General features: G+C 42.2%; 1 protein-coding gene across 1 annotated transcript in view; it reads left to right on the top strand.

Moving 5' to 3' along the window:
* LOC115090796 (cytochrome P450 2F2-like) overlaps positions 1-26655 on the top strand; it is a 49080-nt gene that overhangs the window by 2424 nt on the left and 20001 nt on the right. Inside the window, exons 2-6 of the mRNA XM_029600307.1 lie at positions 7437-7599; positions 9138-9287; positions 13082-13242; positions 23021-23197; positions 24119-24260. Of these exons, the coding sequence (XP_029456167.1) occupies positions 7437-7599; positions 9138-9287; positions 13082-13242; positions 23021-23197; positions 24119-24260 (793 nt within the window). The remainder of the gene's footprint in view (positions 1-7436; positions 7600-9137; positions 9288-13081; positions 13243-23020; positions 23198-24118; positions 24261-26655) is intronic.

The raw sequence follows: 26655 nt of genomic DNA, 5'->3' as shown, positions 1-26655 counted from the left end.
TGCACCCCCTTGCGCGCGCCGACCCCGGATTTTATAAGATACGCGCGGCTACGCGCGTATTTTATAAAATCCAGCGTTCTTTTGTTCGTGCGCGCGTATGTTTTTAAGATCTACCCCTAAGGTTTTTAACCCTATTCTCATTCTCCAGATTCTCAATATGCCTATGAGTAACCAAACTATCCTTAACAAAGGAATTATTTGCTGTTTGTAAGGTTGCTATCTGTACTGCAGCCCCCTTACCTACTTCATCCAGTTGTTTCAAATGGTTATCATGTATCTCTAAAACATTTTTCATTTCAGCATTCCATTTATTAGTCTGAACCATAAATCCAGTCATTACTTTTTGTAGATCATTGATTGCCCTCCACACATCAGCCAGGGTAATATTCTGGGGATCTATGGTTGCTGGACTAAATATCTGTAATCCAGACTCCCCATTAGATCCCAGATCTTCCACTTCCCCATTATCTATGGGGCGTGGATCATCTGTATTAACCATAATAATTTCTTCTGTCTTTAGACCTGGTTGATTAGGGGCATTCAAGTCCAAGTGAGGTTGAGTTTGTAACTGCTGGCTTGGGCTATCAGAAGCTCCCGAGGAAAAGGAAATATCAGGAATCGTATTGCGGGCTGCTTGACTTACCTGCCTTACGATATGTTGATCCATCGGTCCTCTAGCCTCTGTGGTTGCTGGAGAAGAAGTCCAAACTTTTGATTTCCTTTTCCTACCCATATGGTTAGGAAAGAAGTAAAGATGACATTTTCATCAAGCCACGCGCCCTTGGCGTGCGGCTTCGGCTGCGCGCTGGCGGCTGCGCGCCACAGCTGGCCTGGATTTATCCCAGTGTTCTGGCCCCTCCTTATGACATCACCTCAGGGCCGTGGCTTCGGGGTGGCACGATGGAACGGCTCAAGAGATTAAAAATAGAGCTTGTAACCTGCCCTTCTCTGCCAACCTCTCGAAGAGAGGTTTCCAGCTGAAAGTCCTCCAAGGTTTCGCCATAGCTGGCCTGGATTTATCCCAGTGTTCCAGCCCCTCCTTATGACGTCACCTCGGGTGCGTGGCTTCGGGGCAGCTCGATGGAATGGCTCAAGAGATGAACAATAGAGCTTGTAACATGCCCTTCTCTGCCAACCTCTCGAAGAGAGGTTTCCAGCTGAAAGTCCTCCCCTGTTTGCTTTTTTGACTGCCGCAGCACATTGAACCGACGATTTCAATGTGTTATCCACTATGATGCCTAGATCTCTTTCTTGTGTTATAGCACCTAATATGGAACCTAACATTGTGTAACTATTGCATGGGTTATTTTTCCCTATATGCATCATCTTGCACTTATCCACATTAAATTTCATCTGCCATTTCGATGCCCAATTTTCCAGTCTCACAAAGTCTTCCTGCAATTTATCACAATCTGTTTGTGATTTAACTAATCTGAACAATTTTGTATCAGCTGCAAATTTGATTAACTCACTCTTCGTATTTATATCCAGATCATTTTTAAATATATTGAAAAGTAAGGGTCCCAATACAGATCCCTGAGACACTCCACTGCCCATTCCCTTCCAATGAGAAAATTGTCCATTTAATCCTACTCTCTGTTTCCTGTCTTTTAGCCAGTTTGCAATCCACGAAAGGACATCGCCACCTATACCATGGCATTTTACTTTTCCTAGAAGCCTCTCATGAGGAACTTTATCAAATGCCTTCTGAAAATCCAAGTACACTACATCTACCGGTTCACCTTTATCCACATGTTTATTAACTCCTTCAAAAAAGTGAAGCAGATTTGTGAGGCAAGACTTGCCTTGGGTAAAGCCATGCTGACTTTGTTCCATTAAACCATGTCTTTCTATATGTTCTGTGATTTTGATGCTTAGAACACTTTCCACTATTTTTCCTGGCACTGAAGTCAGGCTAACCGGTCTGTAGTTTCCTGGATCGCCCCTGGAGCCCTTTTTAAATAGAAGAAAGCAGTTATCCATCCCATCTTTAAACAAACATCTTTAGATCCTCTGTCTTAAGGAAACTAGAGTCCCATAATTGAATCTTAACTTTTTGTAAAAATATTTGGACAGTCAGTGGTTAGAACAGCTCCAAGAATTTCTGGAGGACAAATCTGGCTTCCGTAGAGGTCACAGCACAGAAAAAAAATCAGTCTGTTTACTGGATTGCCTGAGTTGGGAGCTCAGTGGAGAGGGAGCAATTTTGTTGGTGTTGCTAGAGGTATCCTCTGCCTTAGATACTCTTGACCATACCATCTTGCTTGCACTCCTGAAAGCAGTTGGACTTAGCCCAAGTGTTTTTGGCTGTTTTGAGTCTTTTCTGACTAATAGAGTTTGGCAATTGAGAGTGGGATCAAGCTGCTCGAGTTGGAAGCTCCTTTTATTGGAGTCTCTGCAGGTTCTTATCCCCATCTCATTAAGGGGATAATTTTCAAAGCTATTTCCCTGCCTAAAACTTGGTTTATATGTGTGCATGGCTATTATAAACTAAAACAGGGCTCAGTGCACATAAAAGCAAACTGCCTAGAGGTGTTTCATTTGTCATGTGGTATCTTACTATGTTAGAGGTTATTCATAATATCTCATTTACTCCAGTGCCATGTCTAATCACCGTTGTTTCTTTGTTTTTTTGTGGTTTTTCTTCAGTGCTGTGTCTAGTGGAAATGGGAGGTCTGAGAACAGTGCCCCCAAGCTTGTTTAATGGATAATATTGTTCTATGAAAATTAGAGGAACTCTGGTTCAGAGTTTTGGAAAGTAAACTCCTTCTCTATGGTGAATTCTTAGAATTCAGTTCTGTTAACTATTACTCCTTTAGATCTACTGGGAAAAGGAAGCTAGTCCCTTGTTTTTCTAATATCATTAGTCAGTTAAAAAGGAAAACAAGACTGGCAGAATGTCAGTGGAGGAAGTTTTAGGTCTGATCATGATAAAAGTGAGTATTTATCTCATATGAGGAACTTTAGGAATGCCATTGATTCCACAAAAAAGATATTTTTCTGATAACATTTCAGAAAATTATTAATGCTTTTCTTTTTAATCAAGCTTCTGGTGAATAATCTGATGATGCTTTATTGATTATTTTCAGTTGAAATTAGTGTGTTTTATTTTGTTATGGTTTTATGTATACTATTTATATTTATTTAGATTTATATTCCGCTTTTCACAGCACTTCAAAGTGGATTACATTCAAGTACTGTAAGTCTTTCCCTATCCCCAGAGGGCTTAAAATCTAGCTGGGTCAAATAGTGTTATGGGGTTTTTGCATGCGTTAAGCACCTTTAACGCATGCAAAAACCCCTTAAAGCATGCGATAGCACCATAACGTATGGTGATGCAAATCAGAAAAAGAGGAGGAGTTAGGAGTGGGCTGGGTTTACCATTTTGCAAAGCCCTATTGCATGGTTTTAACAAGAGACACTAGCCATAATACCCTCACACTAGATAGGTATTTATATCTCTATGGGAGGCCCACCTAGTAACTCGAGGTGAGGTTTAGGTATTAGTGTAGGGGCCATTTTGACATTCAAAGTGATACATACAAACAGAACAGTGCTCTCTTGTGAAGATTTGCTGACCATTGGAGTGAGGAAACTCACTCAAAGATGAGATTTGTGCAATGTTCTCTCAACCTAGCTTGATGTTACCCAGGTAGAGAGTCCATTTCTCTCTCTCTCTTCCCCCGCAGTGGCCCTGATAGTAAACATGGCCCCTCCAGTGGTTGTATGTAGGAAATACCACAATTCTGGCACTTATCTCAAAGTGAGAAAAAGTTACCACAATGTGCTGTAACTTAGCGCTTTGCATACATATTAGCGCAAATTGCCATAAAACATACCCCTTTTTCTATCACAAGCAATATTTAGTGCATTTTGATAAATTCAGGCCTAAGTTTGTACCTGAGGCAATAGAGGGTAAAGTGACTTGCCCAAGGTCACAAGGAACAGCAGCAGGATTCAAACTTTGGTTTCCTGAGTTATAGCCCACTGCTCTAACCACTAGGCTATATTATGTATGTGAATTGTAATCCATGATGGATCATAGAGAATTGCAGAATATAAGACATAAATAAAAGTCCTAAATAAATCCAGAATCTATTTCAGGTTGCAAAATGACTAGTGACAGTGAAATCCTGGCCATTTTCTTTATGGATAAAGTGAAATCTCTATAACATTTCCTAGAGATAATAGTCCAGCCTCACAGGGTTGGGGGAATGGGGGGGGGGGGGGAGGGGAGATAACAGAGGATTCATTGGATCCACATCTACACTATTTCAACTCATAAGCAACTCTTGACTGACTAAAATACTTCTAACATCAAACCAACCTGCTGTGCAATCAACCGTTCTGAATATGAAGCAATTAAAGTTACCATGTAGGATGAGTTTGTTATGAGTTCTTCATGGGTACAAGGTGTTTCCTGCCCCTTTGAAGAAAGCAGTCATCCATCCCTTCCTTAAACAAACCTCTTTAGATCCTGCATGCTCAGGAAACTGGAGGCCTATATCAAATCTTTTCTTTTTGGGAAAAATAATTGAACAGTTAGTCAGGGCCAGATTAAGGAGTAGACCAGTTGGGCGACTGCCCAGGGTGCCTGTATTTATGACATGACCTGGACTGACCACTGTCAGAGACAGAATGCTGGGCTCGATGGACTATGATCTGACGAGGAACAGCATTTCTTAAGTTCTTATACAATCATAGAGGCAATAAACCTCTCCCTATAGGAGGTACTCCCTCTTATTTGCCCAAAATACTATTTTCCACCTTTATCCCTCCTAAAAGAGCCCAAGCTCTATTGCATTTCAATGGGGCATCAACGAGTGACATTTTCATCATTTCTCCTCTCCAATTTTCCACCTTAAGAGCTTTTGAGTGTAACTTGGCATATGCTATATAGAAGAGGAAAGAAATAATAGAATGATATAATCTATCTGATTGACATCAAGGGTAAACATCACTCCCTCATTACTCTAAGGCAGTCAACCTGTGGCCTATATCATTTGACTTCAAAGTCATCAATCTTGCCGATATCAAAATTGGGTACTCATAGGTGGCTCTGATCAATCAACAACAGGGTAAAATGTTGTGATACCTGCTTCTTCCATGCTCAAAGCATTTCACTGCATATGTCAATGCTATATGCTATTTATGCAATGCTATTATATCCTATACACAGAATTTTTAGAAATGTATAAACACATTTATTTTAGATTTTTAAAAATTTTAAATACTTGCATTAGCAGAAATAGGCTTCGCCATCTAGAGGCTCCAAGGGAAGCTGACTTTCCTTGAAGTCCAGCAGTGCCTTTGTCCTCTGCTGAACGTTTGTGTTACTCAGATCTGGGCTTTAAGAATACTAGTGGCGTTAAGTATTGCTTATTGAGTTTACTGTAACTATTTTTCATTTTTAGGTCGTAACCCTGCCCCACCCCATAGAATTTTCTGATTGGAGCCAGCCTTGCAGATCAGGAATTAGTGTTGTGCTATAAGGGAGACTGGTTCAGATTCCCCATGCTTCTAGGACAGTCAGAGCTGGCTTGCTATGGAGGTAGTGTGCTTAGTGAGGGAGGGAAGACTGGTGCTGCTATGTAGAGGACACATTGATCAATGTGTGGCACTGAGAGTGCACCTTAGAAGAAGACAGCCCTATAGCCTTCAGGCTGGCAATGGTCTCCTGATCTGTCCTGGGGTGCCACTGGGGGCACGAAGGGAGGGAACGAGGCAGAGGGAGCAACAAGAGACCACATTGGGAAAACAATGGGCATAAATGACACTGGAGGGGAAGCATAAAGATTCTTTAGATTTAATGACTTTGTATGAAGGAAAGAAATAAAAGAAGGTAATGAAGGGATGGAAATGGAAACATATCTTGGTTTTTTCAAGACTTGTGTAAATGAAACTTGACAAGAAACTCTACACTTTGCACATGGAAGAATAACTAGTTATACCTGTATCAGGAGATTTTTCAAATCAGAAGGGCATCACCATAATAAAAGGTGCACTCAATGTAAGGATTAAGATGAAGATCAAAAGAAAAAACAGTCCAAAAAAATTGTCAACTTGTTGTTTTTTGAAAATCATGGTAATAATGCTGCTGTTTTTAACCTTATGACTACTCCGGGGCTGGATCTGTTGCGCTCGGAGGTGGACCCTTGTCCTGAGGCAGTGGAAAGACACCTCCTGGGAGGGACCAGGAGGTAACTGCCCCCAGGGGGCAGAGCACTGGAGGAGACAGAGGCTGGGAAGAGCTTCACCACTGGAAGCCCGAGGTCCCCTCGGGAGGAGCCCGTAGGGACCCGGGCTGCTTGGACTTAGGTGGGCCTCGCAGGGTCTCCTGAGAGAGTAGAAGTCCGGCGTGCTCACAGACAAAGGGAGAGTGCAGTCGGGTTTGAGACTGGAGTTCTGGTGTAACAAGGAGAACCAGAATAGCGTAGGTGATGACAAGGCGAGGAACAGAGCCAGAATCAGAAGACATAGTCAAACAGGCTAAGGTCAAATACCAGGAATCAGTCCGAGAGTGGTCAATATAGCAAGGTCGGGTTCCAGAGGTCAAATGAGGTCACAGGCAGGCTGAGGTCAGAAGGCAGGCGGCAGGCAGGCGAGTCGAGGAACGAGCCAAGGTCAGAAGGCAGGCAGCTGGCAGGCAGGCAGGTCAAAGAACAGGCTGAGGTCCGAAGGCAGGCGACTGGCAGGGAGGCAGGTCAAGGAACAGGCTAAGGTCAGTACCAGTAAGACAGTCCAGAGGTACTACCTGGGAGATGGACAGATGAACACAGGAACAGGAGGATGCAGGAACTAGGATGTAGGAACAAGGCAGGAACAAAACTGGGACAGAAGGATCCTGGAACGAGACTTGGAACAAGACAAGAGCAGGAACAAGCACAGAGGCCGACCCGATTGCCAAGGCAAGGAAGCACAGACAAGAACTTCCTTATAACGGAATTAATCAGGGCACGCCGTGGAACTAAGGCCCACCCTTGGCCCTACTAGAGGCCGGGCGGTATGCGTGCGCACGCGTAGGGGTGTGGCCAACACCACCGAGGACGCCGAGCCTCGGCGTGAGCCCTGGCGCGCAGCGGAAGGCCCGGCGGCCACAACCGCAGGATGCCGGGGCCTGGAAGTGCTGCCAGCTGCCGCTAGGGAGGCCGACCCGGGACCTGCCTTGGAACCATGAAGGTGAGCAGGCCCATGTGCGGGGCGGCCGCGGATGAGGTGCGTAATAGTATCTTGGGTTCTGAGGTCTCCTGTACTCCTCAGGTGAGGCTGCCCATCTCCCAAATGAAATGTTTAGCAGAGTTCCTTTCGTTCCCTTCTTAAGGGATACTCCATCTTATTTTATTTTCCATTTTTATTCTTTTGTGCTCTTGTAATGACTCCTTCTGCATCACATGACTTGTGATGTAATTTAATGAATTCCTTTCTCTGCCTCTCAGTTAGGTGAGAAGTATGGAGAGGTCTTCACCATTTACTTTGGTCCATTGCCCGTTGTAGTCTTGTATGGATATGAAACCCTGAAGGATGCTCTGATCGGCCAGGCAGAAGACTTCAGTGGACGAGCTATTTTACCAGTCTTTGAAAGGATTGCACACAAGCAAGGTAAAACTCTCTCTTTCTGCCTAAGGTTCCTCCATGGATGGCCTCATTAAAATAAGAGGCTCTCATGGATCTTCATTAACATGTAGTGGAGTCCTCTTGTAGGCTCCCCTGACTCTTTTCCTACTAGATTTTAGGAAATGTGCCCAAATGCAGAGTGGGCTGAGTGCACTGTATGTTGTTGCAGGGCATGGTAGCATTTATTTTAGTCATATGAAAAACAAATCTTGATGTGAAATTGGATGGCTGAGCACCACACTTTTGTACAAATCTCATTTCCCTTTATGATCCTCAGGTACCACAGCAGGCAGTTATTTCTTGTGTAGCTGCTTTCCTATGGTATTCATTAAGCCTAGAAGACCATTAAGTACATATTTATACTTAATTGAAACTTTTACCCATATCACTGAAATATAATGCCTTGAATCTGATCATCAAATTAAAATGTGCATCTGTGTAAATTGCATTCAAGGAGAATCAACTTCATAAAAGCAATCTGTTGTCCTTGGATTATAATTACTTTTGTAATCCACATGGAACAGAGACTTTTACTCCAGATACTCCCATTTTCTCCAGTGCTGGGTTTCAGCAATACATATTATGCTCCTAAGACTGTCAGTTTGCCGTTTTTTGGGGCATGCAACCAGCAGCTTTCTCCAAAGAAACAGCATAATTGGAGAATTGCCAGGTTTGGGGTTTCAAGGGCTGTATCTAAATTGGTGGAGATTTTTTTTTTAATTATGTTTCCATGCATTCAAATATTTCTTTCTAGGTGCAGTTAGGTGAGAGGTTTACAAGGTGGAGCTGAGAGCCATTCATATGCTGAGGTACAGATAGTTGCTAGACAACAGATCAATATAAGAAGAGAGGCCAGCAACTTTATAACAAGGGTGCTCCTTGCACCACTTGGTCTGTCTCCAGCTGGCTGCTTTTACCCAAGCACAGGGCCAGGGTTTGTGCAGTGCACAAGGGACACTGGCCAGGACCCTTTCTTACCTGCCCCCATGAAAGTAAGAAGAAAGGAGTGCACAGATGATGTAATTCCAGCGACCACATCTATAAAAGAACAGTGATATATGGTGGAGGCAGTGCAACACCAAAATAGGGCGTGGCCTGCAGCATAAATCACACATGGAGAGACTTAAGGAGCTACTCATATACTCTATGAGGAGGGAAAGGTGCAATATGATAGAAACATTCATTTATCTAATAGGTTTTAATAAGGTACTAGAAGGTAGTATTTCCATAAATTGAGAAGCTCATGCACAAGGGGTCATCATATGAAACAGAAAAGGGAGGCTCACCAAGAAAAGTGAGTAACTTCTTCACTGAGAGGGTGTTGGGCATGAAATAGGCTTTCAGCAGAGGTGATAGGAATGAAAGCAGGAAAAACATGTAAGCATGCTTGGGACAGACACAATTGACCTAATGGCAGGGCAAAGATGGGAAGAGACCAGAAGAAGAGTAGGCATATATTGATGGGTAGTTGGACCAAGCTGTCATTTGTCACCTTCAGTGTTTCTCTGCTCCACATTCTTTAGGTCTGGTGTTTTCCAATGGACTACATTGGAAAGAGCAGCGTAAATTCACTCTCGCCACATTACGTGATTTCGGGATGGGAAAGAAGAACATTGAAGAACGTGTTACAGAAGAAGCAAAGTTTCTGGTTGAGTTCTTTCAAAAGAAACAAGGTAAGTGCTGCTGTAGCTTTTATACCAGAGGGACAGGGATCTTCAAAATATGTCTTTAGTGTAGCATAATGCATGCACGAGTTCATAAAGGCAGTGCATCAAAAATGGAGCACAACTGCAAGAGGAAGAAGAAGATTACAGGATAAAGATATGACAGAGAAAGCTCTACCTGATTGATTTGGTATTAGAGCATACCTGGGGTGCAGGAGGAGGCATAAGACTAAAGGCAACATGAGTGACATCACCTAGTGCTCTTGTTGGCCAGCTATTGAAATCTGCATTAATTAATATGTCTATCATCATTCTATGCACATAAATACAGTGGAAACCTTTTATAATTTTATTTTTAGGTATATTAACAAGTAATCCACCATGAACAAGGGGTATGAGTGGAATATACATTTTGAAATAAATAAAATATAAATATAAGCCCAGATTTTAAAAGCCTTGCGCACGTAAATTTTGAGGATTATGTGTGTGGCCAGGCCCTGCGCTCTGTGCGCATTTTCTTTTTTTTTTTTCAATTTATAATTTTATTAAATTTTCAAGTTAATAACAGCATACAAACATCTGAGAAGATGGTGCATGTACAATCAGTCAAAAACAAAAACTGCGGCCAAAAAGAACAATGAACAGCCTTTAACATAGTGTTAGTGGGATCCCAACACAAGATATTATCACCTTGTAATACCTCTTCTCTGCTGCCACAAATCTCCTCTCACAGTTCCGTCTTCTCTACCCCTCCCCCCCCAAAAAAAATGGTGAACAATATTATACCCTCTGGTTTCAATATATGAGTACTAAGGTGGAGTTTCTGGTGAGTTTCTAATAGGATTGTAAATATGAAATAGAACAAGACACATTGTTAGCTATTTGATGCATATGAAGGGCGATGGTGCCCTATTGAGGGGGTAGTCAGGGAGTCCAATCCTGACCCTACTACCCATCTAGCCAACTATGAGGCAAGGCGCCTCCACTTGGGCCTAGGAATATCTACACTAGAGCATCGGGTGATAGATCTAACCACCTCTCAAGCGGTTGCCAAGTTTTCAATCGCTATGGGTTTCGGCTATGTGAGGCCCATATCCCCGTGAAAAAGCGCCTTAGCATATTTAAACGCTGTCTCACTTGAATCTCCGAGGGGAGTATATCAGTTTTCCACACCAGCGCTAATTCGCACCATGCTGCCATAAGAACCAGATGGGCTATCTTCCACTGAGCTCGTGGAATATCGACAGGGAGGTTCAAAAGGACGTTCTCAGGGTGCAATATGAGCTGTACTCCTAGAATTTGGTTTATTATTTGAGTTATGTATTGCCAGTAAGTAGCTACCTTAGTGCATGACCACCACAGGTGGTAAAAGGTTCCCACCTGTCCACACCCCTTCCAGCACAGTGAAGATGTATTGGCTGCAAATCTATGAAGCCGGTCCGGGGAGTAGTACCACCGGAATAAGAGCTTGTAACAATTCTCTGCTAGTGTCGTATATTGTGACGCCTTCTTAGTAGCCATAAAAATCTCATCCCACTGCTCAGTAGAAAGTGACCTACTCAAATCTGCCTCCCAGGCCCTCATATACGATAATTTCCGGGCAGGATCAGTATTGAAAAAAACATAGAGCCTTGAAATTGCTTTCTTCAGAAAATCTGCACTTTCACACCAGTGCTCAAGCTGCGTTTTGCCCTTTTCAAGCTCGTACCCAATCCCCTCCTTCAAAAAGAAGTGACGAACCTGAAGGTAGGCAAACACATCTCCTGGCCTAAGCTGAAATTGTTCCTGTAGGGATGGATATGAAATCATGGCCCCCTGTGACCATAGCTGACCCAGTACCCGGATGCCCCTTGTTGCCCACGCCCGAATGAACGTCGAGTATCTCGCATGCGATAGAAGGGCATTTGCAGTCAAACTAGAACTGTGAAAGTATTGTCTGTTCCCCACTAAGGTCTTCCTCCATACCTCCCACAATTTTAGGGTAGTTTGCACCGGTAGCGGAATGTGGCTTAAAGGGAACCAAGCCTGTCGAGGCAGCCAGATTATTTCCTTAAGGGGCATTCCACCTACTAGAGATTGTTCAACTAGATGCCATTGTTTCTTCTCCCCTTTGCGGTGCCAGTCCAGGAGTGCTCTCAATTGGGCTGCCGTATTATACCAACGAAGGTTGGGTACCCCCAACCCCCCTCGCAACCTCGGAGATACATAACTGTTTGGGATACCCTGGGGGGTCTACGGCGCCAGATAAAGGAGAAAATTTTCCGTTGCCATTGTTTAAGCAGCTTATTAGAAAGATGTATGGGCAATGCTTGAAAAAGGTACCCCAACCTTGGGAGGACGTTCATTTTAATTGAGGATATGCGTCCAAACCATGACAAATAGAGGCTAGACCACCGGTCCAAGTCCTGAAAGATTTTTAGAAGAAGTGGGGGGTAGTTCAGTTGATATAGTTCATTAAGGTCCTTGCTAATATTTACCCCGAGATATTTAATTTTCTTTGGGGCCCATTTAAATGAGAACTTAGACTGCAAATTATGCAGTTCTGCCGCTGGCACAGTAATATTTAAGATTTCAGACTTGTCCACATTGAGCTTAAAACCGGACACGCTACTAAAATTCTGTAATTCCAGCAGTGTTTCCCTCAGCGTTTGAGTCGGGTTAGTGAGGGAAAATAAAACATCGTCCGCAAACATGGACATCTTATACTCAGCACCTCCCAGGGTTATGCCTGTTATATGGGGATTGGCATGCACCTTAATCGCTAGAGGTTCAAGGAATAAGGCAAATAATAAGGGAGACAAAGGACATCCTTGTCTTGTCCCTCTGTTAATGGAAAACGCTTCAGAGTATGTACCGTTTACCTTCACCCGAGCTTTAGGGCCGTTGTATACTTGCTGCAAGCAGTTTAGGAACGAGGGTCCAAAATTCAGTCTCTTAAGCGTGCAAAATAAAAATGGCCAGTGGACCATGTTGAATGCTTTTTCGGCATCCACCGATAAAAGCACCAACGGGATGTCTTGTCCTTGGGCCCACCAGATCAAATCGACAATCTTCCTAATATTATTGGCGGCCTATTCTGTCTGTTCCAAGCCTTGCTGCCTTCAAGTTTCAGTGTTCTTTGTTTGGTGTTTTCCTTGTCTGCCTTGTCTAAGTCCTGCCCTAGTCTTTATTGTTGCTCTTGCCCCGTCTATTCAGAGTCCTGCCCCAGTCTGCCTTGTTGCTCTTGTCCTGTCTGTTCCAGTATGCAGTCTTGCTTGTGCCAAAGTCTTGTCTTTGCCTTGTCTGACCTTTGTCTTGTCTAGTTCCAGGTCCTGCTTAGTTTCCAGCCTTGTCTTTGTCCTGCCAGCCAAGCCTGCCTTTGTCTACACCTTGTCTACAGCCTGCCTTTGTCCACTCCTTGTTTCCAGTCAGCCCTGTCCAAACTTTGTGTCCAGTCAGCCGTGTCCAAGCCTTACCTGAGGACTTATCATTATAATGTACTGCTGCTACAGAGGCCTACTGACCCCCAGAACCCAAGGCCTCAACCCATGGGGGAGGGGAATGACTAGGCAGAAGACCAGCCCTTGTCTTACTCTGAGTCCTGCCTTGCAGTCCTGTGCCACTCCCTGGGTGGGTTTCCCAGACTCTGGGGCCCGTAACAGAAATGTTTTAATATCACTACCCTTGCTTTTTCATTAGAGTAGGGTTTATTTAATTTTTTTATTAGATAGAATCTAGTTATCAATAAGCACCATGTTGCCGTGTTTATTCCCTGGTTCTGAGGAGAAGGTGAATGAAGGATCTTCTCTTGTCTTCCATGCCAGAAAAACCATTTAATCCCGCAGGCAGGATCACTGCAGCTGTCTCCAATGTGATTTGTTCAATTGTCTTTGGGGACCGGTTTGATACAGAAGACCCCACCTTCCAGACCCTGCTCCGGATGGTTAATGAAAACATCACGTTTCTCGGAAGCCGTGGATTTCAGGTTTGTATGTAACAATATCTCAAAGAAAAAAAATTCTTATTCTGGATATAATTTTATTTTGTCTAAAGATCCTAAATTAGGTAAACAATAAATATTCCTTATGTAAGTGTAACCACCTGGCTAAATTATCACATACATACTAACCTTGCTCCTCTCCCTTTTAAAATGGGAACAGAATGAACTGATGTTTGTCCATCTGGTGAAGCTTGTCACAGCACTCCTAGTTCTTCAGTTGTCTTTCTTTTGAAATAATGCACAGCACACTGGATTTTCTTTTGGTTCCCAAAGAAAACAGTCTTTTTACTGAAGAAATGCATTAAATTTAGATTTTTAGCTAACCTTTCCAAATAATATTCAAGGTGGCTTACAGCAGTTTTAGAATTCAGGTACAATAAATCCTTGCCTAAAGGAGTTTACACTCTATAAAGGGATACCTGAGGCAACAAGAGATAGAGTAACTTGCCCACGGGCACAAAAAGAGTGTCATTTGGGGATGTGCGATTTGAACCCCAGGTTCCCAGATTCTCTGCTCATTGCTCCAGTCCTGGATTTTTCAATAGGCACACTAGGCTTGTGCCTAGGGCAGCAGAAATCTGGGGGCAGCAGGTTAAGATTGGCTGTCTCCTAGTTGTGCTGAATCTCATTCAGCAGAGAATGGCCCTCTGCTTCTTGATCTAGTTGCTCACCCCTGGAGCAGACCTGCTATGTCTGCTCCAGGCTCAACCCCACACCTGTTACTTATAGGCTGCCCACAGGCAGCCTATAAGTAACAGGAGAGGGGTTGAGCCTGGAGCAGACATAGCAGAGCTACTCTGCTCCCTAATCCAGCCACTCCCCTCTTTCAGTCAAGGACAGGAGTGGAGCAGACAGAGCAAAGGGGACTCATTTTGCGGAGATTAAGAAGGGGCTGAGGCGAGAAGATGGGCATGAGAAGATTAACGGGGGGGGGGGGGGGGGGGGGCATGTGTCTGTATGTGAGAGAGAGCAGAAAGTGTATATGTTTGAGAGAAGGGATTGATACCACATGTGTGTATATACCACATGTGTGTGTGTATACCAGATTTGGTGGGAGGTTAGAGAAGGTATGCAAGGGGGAGTAAGACCAAAGTGCCACCCAATTCACATCCTCTTTTCTTTGATCTTGGATTCTATCCCCTAGATCCTGGGACCTCTCTTTCTTCCTATGGCCCCCTTCTTCCTAGAACTCACACCCTAACCTACTGTCTTCTCCTCTATTCTCCTCTATTCTAGAACCTTCCTCCCTCTATCCAAGATTCCTGATCTTCTCTCCTTCCTTGATCTTCCTCATCTCCTACTATTCCCATACCCTCTCTTCACTCCACTCCTCCCCTCTCCTTCCCCTAGTTCTCTTTCCTTCTCACTCTTCCCCCATCCACAGTTCCTCATATTCTCCTTCCCCCATTCCTCATCCTCCTCCCTCTCTCCATCCGTCCTGTCCACCCTCTCCTTTTCTTCTCCCTATCAACAAGATCTCCTCACTGTGCTAATAAATTCCTTTACCTCATCCAATAAAAAGAAAATAAATTATACAGATTCAAGAAAGGTTGGGGAAACTACTGTATTTTTATAATGTAAAATAAGATGGAAATGTTTTTGAATGAGAGGTCTATCATATCTCCCCTCAGTCGTGTCTTCTCCAAGCTGAAAAGTCTTAACCTCTTTAGTCTTTCCTCATAAAGGGAGCTGTTCCATTCCCTTTATCATTTTGGTCGCCCTTCTCTGTACTTTCTCCATCACAACTATATCTTTTTTCAGATGTGGCGACCAGAATTGTACACAGTATTCAAGGTGCAGTCTTACAATGGAGGGATACAGAGGCTTTTTCCGTTTTATTCGCCATTCCCTTTCTAATAATTCCCAACATTCTGTTTCCTTTTTTGACTGATGCAGCATAGCTAAACGACGATTTCAATGTGTTATCCACTATGACGCTTAGATCTCTTTCTTGGGTGGTAGCCCCTAATATGGAGCCTAAGATTGTGTAACTACAGCATGGGCTATTTTTCCCTATATGTTTATATGATGAGTAGTATTGGCATCCTAGATCAGCTTAGCCAACTATTTCAGAGATTGCCTTCAGTCAATATCATATGGATTTCTTTTCATGTATAGATTTATGTGTTGAAAGTTAATTGGAGGGGAGGCAAAAAGGCTGAAGGTTCATTTAGGGTGCCAAATTATGTAGATAGCAGGGTGGGTGGTGGACGTGAGGACCGCCTGGTAACTTGCCTGCCTAGTGCAAAGGTTGCAGACCTCATGCGTCATCAAGATAGGATTATAGACAGTACTGGGGAGGAGCCAGCTGTCGTGATACTTGTGGGCACCAATGACATAGGAAAATGTGGGAGAGAGGTTCTGGAAGCCAAATTTTGGATTTTAAGTAGAAAGCTGAAATCCAGAACCTCCAGGGTGGCATTCTCTGAAATGCTTTCTGTTCCACGTGCAGGTCCCCAGAGGCTCTACAAAACCAAATGAAACCCTGAAAAATGCAAGAAAAAAATAATGCAAAAATTGAGTATCTCTTGCTTATAGAAAAAAAGAGTGGACTATTCAAAATAACATAAATCAATTATGTCTCATAAGTGACCATCATAAAGCACTGGTCAACCTTGTGAATTTTGTCCATTGACCCAAAAATTTGTGCTTAAAATGGATTAATCATTGGTCCCATAGAGATATGGTATGCTGGATACAAACTTTACCATGCTAATACCATCAAATGCTCAAAAGACACTGAATATTTCAATCTTTAAACATCCAAAACAGTTACTTGACAATATTTTTGTGAGGAAACTTATTCAAAAAGATTCACTTATCTTCTGACTGAATGAATGATCCATCAAGGAGTCCTATGGAAAGCACATACTCGAGACCCGCTGTGTGCTTGAATCTTTAAACGCCTGACACTGCAGCATTTCGGAGCCTTGCTCCTTCTTCAGGGGTTATTACCACCAGCAAGCAACTCCTTACATGTATTAATTCCAGGCAGTCTTTTAAATCCTATAAAATAACGTGGTATCCTTTTAGTGCCATTATATTTCAAACTAATAACTGTTTAAGAAACCAACTGTTTAAAAAGCGCATAGTTGTTAGAAAGGTTAATACTCACTTACATCTTTACAAATGGCGATCAAGACAGGCCGTTATGATGCCACCTTACTGGCAACCTTACTTCCACACATTAAGAAAGGTTATGATGCCGTCTTACTGGCAACCTTACTTCCACACATTAAGAAAGGTGGAAAGAAGGCAAAACGATTACTGGCATGGTTAAAAGGGGAGGTGAAAGAAGTTATTTTAGCCAAAAGATCTTAATACTCACTTACATCTTTACAAATGGCGATCAAGACTGCTGTTATGATGCCGCCTTACTGGCAACCTTACTTCCACACATTAAGAAAGGTTATGATGCCGCCTTACTGGCAACCTTACTTCCACACATTAAAAAAGATAGAAAGAAGGCAATACGATTACTGGCAAGATGGCTGCACGCTGAGAGGCTCGGGAAGCCAGGATTCTTGAAGCTCCTGAAAATTACCTTCTTTTTTGAAATAATGCCTGCGAAAAGAAAGGGGAAAATTCGTGTTTTCCCCTCGGTCTCTTTACCTTCAGTAGTGGGACAACAAGAAATCACGAACTTCCTTAGCCCGGCAACAAACTTTCCAAGGAACGAGGATCCCGCTGGACTAGACGGGGAGAGAGCTCTGTCTTTGTCCTTGGAGGAGTTATCCTTGAGTCAAGACCTAAGACAAGGGCCAACGCAGAGGGCTGAGATGGTGTTGCAGCACGGACCGCTTATCGGTGAACACCTTCCTGGATTGCTAGCAGAGGGAACAGCTGTAACTGCAGCTCCGAGAGAAGTGGGACTTGCGGCTACAAACAATCCAGGGACACCGAATGGCGAAGTAATATCAGGTACCAGGCTAGGACCAGGGGTAATCGGGGAAGAACCCTTGGGATGAACTCTGCAAAATCCTGCGGGAGGAGTACCCGAATTTGCCCCGTTGGTTGTCCCTGAACGCCCTCAGGTTATAACTCTTGTCGCTTTGTGGGAAATGATGACAGGCATAGTGAATACCTTCAATGGTTTTAATACAAGACTGGAGCATTCAATATTACAAAGTACTATAATTACTTCTCAAATGCAAAAACAGATAAATGTGATTACTGATAAAGTTCATGCTTTGGAAGAGAAGGAGTCTGGAAATTTGGAGTTCAAAGCTGCCACAGTAAGAGAGAGAGATACCCTTGCTAAGAGGATTGAGACTCTGGAAAATAAGTCAAGGCAATTGAATGCATAATTTGAATTTTCCAAGAGTGATTGGAGAGACTCCATATACCACCTTAAAGAAATTTATGGGGGAAATACTGGGAAAATCCCAGGAAGAACTTCCATCTATTAATAAATGTTATTTCCTCCCAAAGTCTGCAGCAACAGCTACTGCTCAGAACTGGCAAGGGAACCTCACTGAAATAATAGAAAATTCAGATATTAATGTGCTGGAGAGAGCAGCACTTCTGGTCTCCTTTATTTCCTTAACAGATTTACAACTGGTAATGAGAAAATATTTTGGTTCTTTTCCAGTTTCATATATGAATGCTAATGTTAAAATCTACTCTGACTTGGCTGCTGCTACACAAATAAGACGTAGAGGCTTTTTAGCCCTACGTCAGGAAGTGATTGCCTTAGGTTTTTCTTTTATGTTAAAGTTTCCATGTAAATGCGTGCTCAAGAAAGGAGTAGATACCTTTATTCTTTTTTTCTCCTGAACAGTTAAAGTCCTTTATTGATTTGAGAAAGCCAGCCACATCGACTCCCACAAATGTATGATTTTTTTTTTTGTTTGCTGCATAGCTTGTAAAGGCCATTTTCCTTTTGAATATTTTATTTCCAGTAATTCTCTCTTAAAATTCCATGGAGTTGTCCCATTAATGATTTTGATTTTTGGGTAAATGGAAATATTTCGATAACAAAAGATGGTGAAGTATTGTGATAGGATTTAGTTTCATCTAGTTTTATTTTTTTTTGTTTTCCTTCTAATATTATAATTGGTTGTTCCATTTTCTGTATTGCAAAAATGATGAATTAAAAAAAAAACAAAAAACGATTACTGGCATGGTTAAAAGGGGAGGTGAAAGAAGCTATTTTAGCCAAAAGATCTTCATTCAAAAATTGGAAGAAGGATCCAACAGAAGAAAATAGGATAAAGCATAAACGGCAAGTTAAATGTAAGACATTGAGAAGACAGGCTAAGAGAGAATTTGAAAAGAAGTTGGCTGTAGAGGCAAAAACTCACAGTAAAAACTTTTAAAAATATATCCAAAGCAGAAAGCCTATGAGGGAGTCAGTTGGACCACTAGATGATCGAGGGGTTAAAGGGGCACTTAGAGAAGATAAGGCCATCACGGAAAGATTAAATGATTTCTTTGCTTCGGTGTTTACTGAAGAGGATGTTGGGGAGGTACCCGAAATGGAGAAGGTTTTCATGGGTAATGATTCAGATGGACTGAATCAAATCACGGTGAACCTAGAAGATGTGGTAGGCCTAATTGACAAACTGAAGAGTAGTAAATCACCTGGACTGGATGGTATACACCCCAGAGTTCTGAAGGAACTAAAAAAATGAAATTTCAGACCTATTGGTAAAAATTTGTAACCTATCATTAAAATCATCCATTGTATCTGAAGACTGGAGGATAGCAAATGTAACCCCAATATTTAAAAAGGGCTCCAGGGGCGATCCGGGAAACTACAGACCAGTTAGCCTGACTTCAGTGCCAGGAAAAATAGTGGAAAGTGTTCTAAACATCAAAATCACAGAACATATAGAAAGACATGGTTTAATGGAACAAAGTCAGCATGGCTTTACCCAAGGCAAGTCTTGCCTCACAAATCTGCTTCACTTTTTTGAAGGAGTTAATAAACATGTGGATAAAGGTGAACCGGTAGATATAGTATACTTGGATTTTCAGAAGGCATTTGACAAAGTTCCTCATGAGAGGCTTCTAGGAAAACTAAAAAGTCATGGGAAAGGAGGCAATGTCCTTTCGTGGATTTCAAACTGGTTAAAAGTAGGGATCCTATCACAAATCCATCCACTCATACAACTCTAACTGGCTAGTTGAACCCTTCTGTCCCATACGCACTGAATGACCCACCCGTACTGTTAATAAAGGCACCCTCTCCATTCCTCCCTTAAAAAAAGCCCACCTCACCTCTACTAGGGATCGCGCCCTATCCATTGCAGGCCCTAAACAATGGAACGCCCTCCCCACCACACTCAGGCTGGAGCCATGTTACTTCAAGTTCAGAAAGAAACTTAAAACATGGCTCTTCCAACAAGCCTACCCTGACTAACCTTCACCTCCTCCCCCCTCTACCCTAACTAATTTCTCCAGCCCCCTCCCTCACCCCACCAACCCCGGCGCTTTGAACCCTCTCTTATACATTTCCTGTAAGTAACCCGCTTAAATTTGTATATAGTCCTGTAAATAGCCCGTTACAGTTTTAATGCTTTAATTTCTATGCCCCCTGCTCTTTGTATAATCCTCCCTGTTTTCCCCTCCCTTTTGATTGTAATTTCTGCCTTTAGTTACAATGTGAACCGGTATGATGTATGCTTACTAATACCGGTATATAAAAGTTTCAAATAAATAAATGTGAATCGTTTTTTGACAATTTAAAATATCGTCCGATATATTTTAAATCGTCAAAAATCGTTAGAGCCACGATACAATAACAATTCCCCCGATTTATCGTCAAAAAATCGTAAATCGGGGGAAGGGGGAAGGGGGAGGGGAAGGGGGAGGGCGGGAAAACCGGCACACTAAAACAACCCTAAAACCCACCCCGACCCTTTAAAATAAATCCCCCACCCTCCCGAACCCCCCCAAAATGCCTTAAATTACCTGGGGTCCAGGGGAAGGGTCCCGGTGTGATCTTTTACTCTCGGACCTCCGTGCGTTGTAGAAATGGCGCCGGCGCTACCTTTGACCTGTCATATGACAGGGCAAAGGATACGCCGGCGCCATTTTGTTTTTTTGTCCCCCGACGGCAGGAGCGTAGGAGATCGCTCCCGGACCCCCAGGGACTTTTGGCCAGCTTGGGGGGGCCCCCTGACCCCCACAAGACTTGCCAAAAGTCCAGCGGGGGTCCGGGAACGACCTCCTGCACTCGAAGGTAGCGCCGGCGCCATTTTCTATCAACGCACTCGTGGCCCGAGAGTGGAAGATCACAACGGGACCCCCCCACTGGACCCCAGGTAATTTAAGACATTTTGGGGGGGTTCGGGAGGGTGGGGGATTTATTTTAAAGGGTTGGGGTGGGTTTTAGGGATGTTTTAGTGTGCCGGTTTTCCCGCCCTCCCCCTTCCCCCGATTTATGATTTTTGACGATAAATCGGGGGAATTCCTATTAAATATCGCCGCTAACGATTTTTGACGATTTAAAATATATCGGACGATATTTTAAATCGTCAAAAAACGATTCACATACCTACAAGACATATATGATGGTCATTCACACTTCTGATGTATGATATCATATGAGCCACAACTTGCAGAATTTCTTATTTCTTATTTTCTTATTATTTTTAGCAACCCCTTTCATAAATGTCTTTGCTATTAACATTTTGTATTTATCTTTGTTTATGTATTACCCTTACAATGTGCTCCTGCTGATTTTTTCCTCATCCGCTACCCGGTTGAGGAACCGTCGTACCCTGTATATAGTTACCCAGTTTCCATATTATCATGTATTTCTCTTGTACACATAGTTATTTTCAATGTAATATTATCATGTTCTTCCCTTGTACGCATAGTTATTGTTCAATGTAATGGCACTGCCAAAAAGTTTTAAGTTATCTGTAAACCGACACGATGTGCAAACGGTTGTCGGTATATAAAAACCTATAAATAAATAAATAAATAAATAAATAAATAAATAAATAAATGTTCTAGCTTGAGCTATTTGCCCTTCAGTCCCTCCCATGGGTGAAACATGGGTCTGTGTCGGGGAACTCATTGCTTTGTCTTACTATTTTGAACCTTGCTTATTTAAAGCTCTTGCATTCATGACGAATAACTGCCTTGTTGAATGTGGTGGACATTCATAATCTTCTGCACCTTCCTATGTTCCATCTTTATAAATAAACAAAAATAATTTAAAAATACAGTTATCTACATGATTGGACACACAGTAAAGTTTAAGTTAAACACACAGAAATTTAAGGTCAGCAGAGCCCTCCTTCCCATTCCTTCTGTGAAAACTGCAAGACTTACCCAGGTGAGGGAGCGAGCATTGTCTCTATCCGGTCCCATATTATGGAACTCCATGCCCCTTGACCTTAGACTCCAGCGCAATCATAAACTTTTCAAAACACAACTCAAAACCTGGCTTTTCATACAAGCCTTCAAGAAAGAAAATTGATGCAGGCAATTAATTAAGGATAAGCGGCATAAAGCACCAAATGCCTAATTTAATGCTCCTTACTGAATTAGTTCAACCTATTTTTTAACTGTAGTCAACCATCAGGACAAATTGCTATGAAACACTCAATCCCCCAAATAAATGCCTTTGGATATAAAACTCTTGTTTGTTACCGAAAACTAATGGCACCACCCATGTAATGTACAACCCATATTTTTTGATATAAGTGCCCTATTGTAAACCGTTATGATGGTGAATAACTTAATGACGGTATATAAAAACTCTTAAATAAATAAATAAACAAATAAATAAATAAATAAACAATCTGTGTCCTCTCTGTTTCTTGCAGCATTACCACTAATAGCATAGTAGTACACAACAGGAATGATTCCACCATACCGCCTAGGCCTAGAAGGTCCGCCTTCTCCCCTTAGAAATGCCCACATCTTGGGACAAGCAGAGTGGGGGAAATATGCCTATAGAGACAGCCTCAAGAAACAAATTCTTTTATGGCCCTTTTGGAGACAGTACCTCCACTGAAAAATGGTTACATGCAGGAGAAGGATTTGCATGCACGTCAATTGTATGCACATCTATCTCATGCATATTCAATAGGAATATCCTGAAAAATCAAGTGGATTAGTGTTCATAAGGACTAGAGGTTGCCTAATCCTTGCTATTACTAAATTCTGTATGTACCAAAAAATTCTTCCTGAAGAGCTAATGAGGGAAGTCCCCTCTGGAAAAGCCTGACTGAGTGATGTGTGAGATGCACTAGATGGAAGGAAACCTCAGTCACACCTGGGATCCCAACAAAGTGATCCCATTTGGAGTGGAGGAGTTGCCTAGTGGTTAGAGCAGCAGCCTACAAACCAGGAGACCTGGATTCAAGTCCTATTGTTGCTTCTGTGACCTTGGACAAGTCATTTTGCTCGACCGCCCCCTTCTTCACCCCCTCGCTCCCCCCCTGCACGGCGGTGCGGTTTTGCCTGCTGCAGTGCGGCCGTGCTGCACACTATCGCAGGCATAGTGCCACTGTAAAAGGTGGTGCTATTTCCCGTGCTACTGCCAGCAGCCTATTTCCCTAATCCCCTCCCTAACTTCTCCCCTCCACCTAATTTGAATGCTACCGTTGTGATAATGGCCTTTCACGGGTTGGAAAATAATCTTGTTAGATTGTAAGCCATCTGGGGATAGGGAAATACCTACAATACCGGAATGTAATCCACTTTGAAATGCTAAAAAAAGCAGAATATAAAAATCAAAATAAATTGTATTGTTCACATACCCTATTGTACTAATTGCTCTATCCATTTCTTTTCCCCACAGGCCTATAATACTTACTCGTACATTCTGAGGTGGCTGCCAGGAGAACACAACAAAATCTTTGAAAATGCCAGGGTACTGCAAGCATTTCTGAAAGGCTTGATAAAGGATCATATTGCCAGCCGGGACCCCAACTGTCCCAGGGATTTTGTCGACTCCTTTCTGAACAAGATAGATGAGGTATGTGGGTGTCTACTATGAAGTACTAAAAAGATCCTTCACAATATGAACTTTATTGTTTCTAGTTATCTTTGTATCTTATTCATCAGTTTTCTTTCATTTTTGGTGAAAGCCAAGCCCAAGGAAATCAAGAAACAATAAAGGGAGTGATGGAAAAAGAAATAAACTAGTATAACAATTAATGAAAAAATATATAAACCAAAAAGATTACAACAATTGTAAATAAACAACTATAAAACATAACATAGTAACATGGTATATGATGGTAGATGAAGACAAAAATGGTCCTTTTAGTTTGCCCATTTGAGATTCATCTCAATTTCCATATGCTACCCATACCAACTTCCCCATCCTCCATGTTTTTTTTACCTAAGCTATCAATCCTTTTACTACCACTGTTTTCCATATCCATCCCAAGCTCTGCTAGTAGGCCATTTCAGGCCCTTCCATTGTCAACTTTGCCACTTACAAGACCAATACTTAAGTCTATCACCCTGGAATGGTAAGGACTGAGGCCTTTCTAGATAATGCATTTTTACAGATAATGGAAGTTCTGAATTATGTGAATTTTCTGACAAAATATTGTCTGGAAACAGAAGTTTTTCCAAATAATGGATCATAGGAAGTGAACCAGTTGTTGGATATTTGAAGTTCTTCTGGATATTTGATCAGGGCCTGGAGACTGTAATTTTTTTTCCCAGATAATGAGTTTCCAGTTAATGGATCTTCGGCTAAGTGGCTCTATGCTGTATTAGTAATACACAAAACAAAGCAAAAGACAAAATTGGAATCTACTTTTGTAGTTTCTTGGTACAGTGAAATTAATAACTAGATTTGCAGGGGATCTGGCTTTTCTGGGAACTGACAGGGAAACCAAAATTCTACGGGCATTCATCTTTTGTTCTGAATTCCTTCTGTCAGGATGCGAATAAACCCGACACCAATTTTACAATGGACAGCATGACCTACACAACCTTTAACCTCTTCATTGCTGGGACAGAAACCACAGCTTCAACAATTCGCTGGGCTGTCAAATTCATGATGATGTACCCAGAAATCCAAGGTAAAATGCTGAAGCAGGTTAAGTAGTTTCACTTCCAAAATGCTGAAGCAGGTTAAGCAGTTTCACTTCCAAAAAAAAAAAAAAAAGTAATAATTTTCTGTGCAGTGGTCTAGGATGAGAAGTTGTCCCAGGAGTATGATCATTGAGGATCAGGTGAAATTAATTCTTACCTGATAATTTTCTTTCCTTGAGTAGCAGACCAGTCAAGATGAATGGGTTATACTCACTGAGCAGGAGATGAATACAGAAATCAACAGTTTCACTAATGTCATTCCTTATAGTCATCCATGCAGACCTCAATATTATCTGTAGCAAGCTAACTAAGGACAACTTTAATCCAAACAAACTTTTTTTTTTTTTAAATCAACCAGAGGACTTCCAAAAATAAATAAATCAACTAGGAAGCCGAAAAATAAATGATCACAGAGTAAGTCATTCACCTACTCTGATTAATTAAAAATCGTAAATCCCAAGTATTATCTCAGATTGTGATTGAAGAATTATGGAAATTTGGCAGCACAAGGCAGATCCTGGACTGGTCTGACAGGACTCAAGGAAAGAAAACTATAAGGTAAGAACTAATTTCACTTTCCTCTTCATCCAGTCAGACCAGTCCTGACGAATGGGATGTACCTAAGCTACTCCTGAATAGGGCCGGATCCTGCCAAACCCACTCAACACTTCGGAGATGAAAAGGCCTCCTCGGATGCCTACATGCAAGCAATAAGGCATTGAACAGGAATGCCAAAATGACCAAGTTGCTCTCCTACTTTTCTTCAGAGAAGAAAACAATCACTGCTCTGCTCATGAATTAGCCAGAGTTCTTGTGGAATGAGCTATTTAGGTAAGGCCTTACCACAATACACATAGGTGTTTGTAAAAACATCCTTAATCAAATGCACCATCATTGCTCCCTCATCTTTCTTTACCATACAGGCCAAAAAGATGATCCAATATCCTGAGCACTAATGATCTAGAGATATCACAAAGAACACTCCTCTAAGACAAATAACAATCTGTACTCAACCAAATACATATGTTTGTTAAACGAAGGCAAACCAACAGACAGATTCAAAGGAAGAAACCATAGAAATCAAGACCACATCCTTTGGAACTGATATAAAGTTCTCTGCAAGGAAGCTGCCGTAACTCCAGAAACCTATGAACTGAGCAAATAGCCATTTGGAAGCAAAAAAAATCTACTCTGAAGACAAGTAGCTAATTGCGATCCAGCTAATAAAATCCACCAAATTCAGTTCCCAAGAAGGAATCAGAAACCTTAGAAGAGGGTAAAGTGTTTGACTTCTCTCAAAAATTGAGACATATCTGGATGCAAATACAAGGGTCTATACAAACCTAGAAAGATAGAAATTACAGCAGAAAAGGAACAAATGGTCCATCTAGTCTGCCCAGCAAGCTTACGGTAGTATCTGCCTCACTGTGCAGGTCACCCCCATACTTATCAATTTCCCAGACCATAAAAGCCAGGGCCCTTTTTGGTTTCTGTCTGAGTCCAATTTCCTGTTTCCTCTTGCCGTTGAAGCAGAGCGCGCATTATTGGAGTTGCATCAACAGTATGAAGGCTTATTTGTTAAGGGTAGTAACCACCACACCAGCAAGTTACCTCCATGCATTTTTTCTTCATTTCCATCCTCTAGCCTTTAGGGATCCACAGTGTTTATCCTATGCCCTTTTGAATTTTTCACTGTTTTTGTCTTCATCATCTCCTCCAGAAGGGCATTCCAGGCATCTACCACCCGCTCCGTGAAGAAATATTTCCTGACATTGGTTCTGAGTCATCCTCCCTGGAGTTTCAATTCGTGACCCCTAGTTCTACTGATTTCTTTCTAATGGAAAAGGTTTGTTGATCGTGCATCATTAAAACTTTTCAGGTATCTGAAGGTCTGTATCATATCTCCTCTGCACCTCCTCTCCTCCAGGGTATACATATTTAGGTCCTTCAACTGCTCCTCATAAGTCATTTGATGGACTCACCCCATTTGATGGACTCACCCCACTATATTGGTGCCCTCCTCTGAACTGCCTCCATCCTGTATCTGTCCCTTTTGAGATATGGTCTCCTGAACTGAACACAGTACTCCAGATGAGACTTCACCAAGGACCTGTACAAGGGGATTATCACCTGCTTTTTCTTACTGGTTAGTCCTCTCTCTATGCAACCTAGAAGTCTTCTGGCTTTACACTATCTGCAGTATGAATGAGCTGCAACATATACTTTCAGGGAGTTAAGTGCAAAACCCCATAAAAGACCTTCCTGAAATGTAAAATCCAGAATTACTAACAGCAGTGTCTTTCTAGGATTAATGTTACGCTTGCTGTCCGCGGGAGACCTGTGGCACGGCCCTCTCACCTATTTGCTAAGACTCCAGCTCCA

This window comes from Rhinatrema bivittatum, chromosome 4, assembly GCF_901001135.1.
Source record: "Rhinatrema bivittatum chromosome 4, aRhiBiv1.1, whole genome shotgun sequence".
Lineage (NCBI taxonomy): Eukaryota > Metazoa > Chordata > Amphibia > Gymnophiona > Rhinatrematidae > Rhinatrema > Rhinatrema bivittatum.
This window is presented reverse-complemented; position numbering and strand designations above follow the sequence as displayed.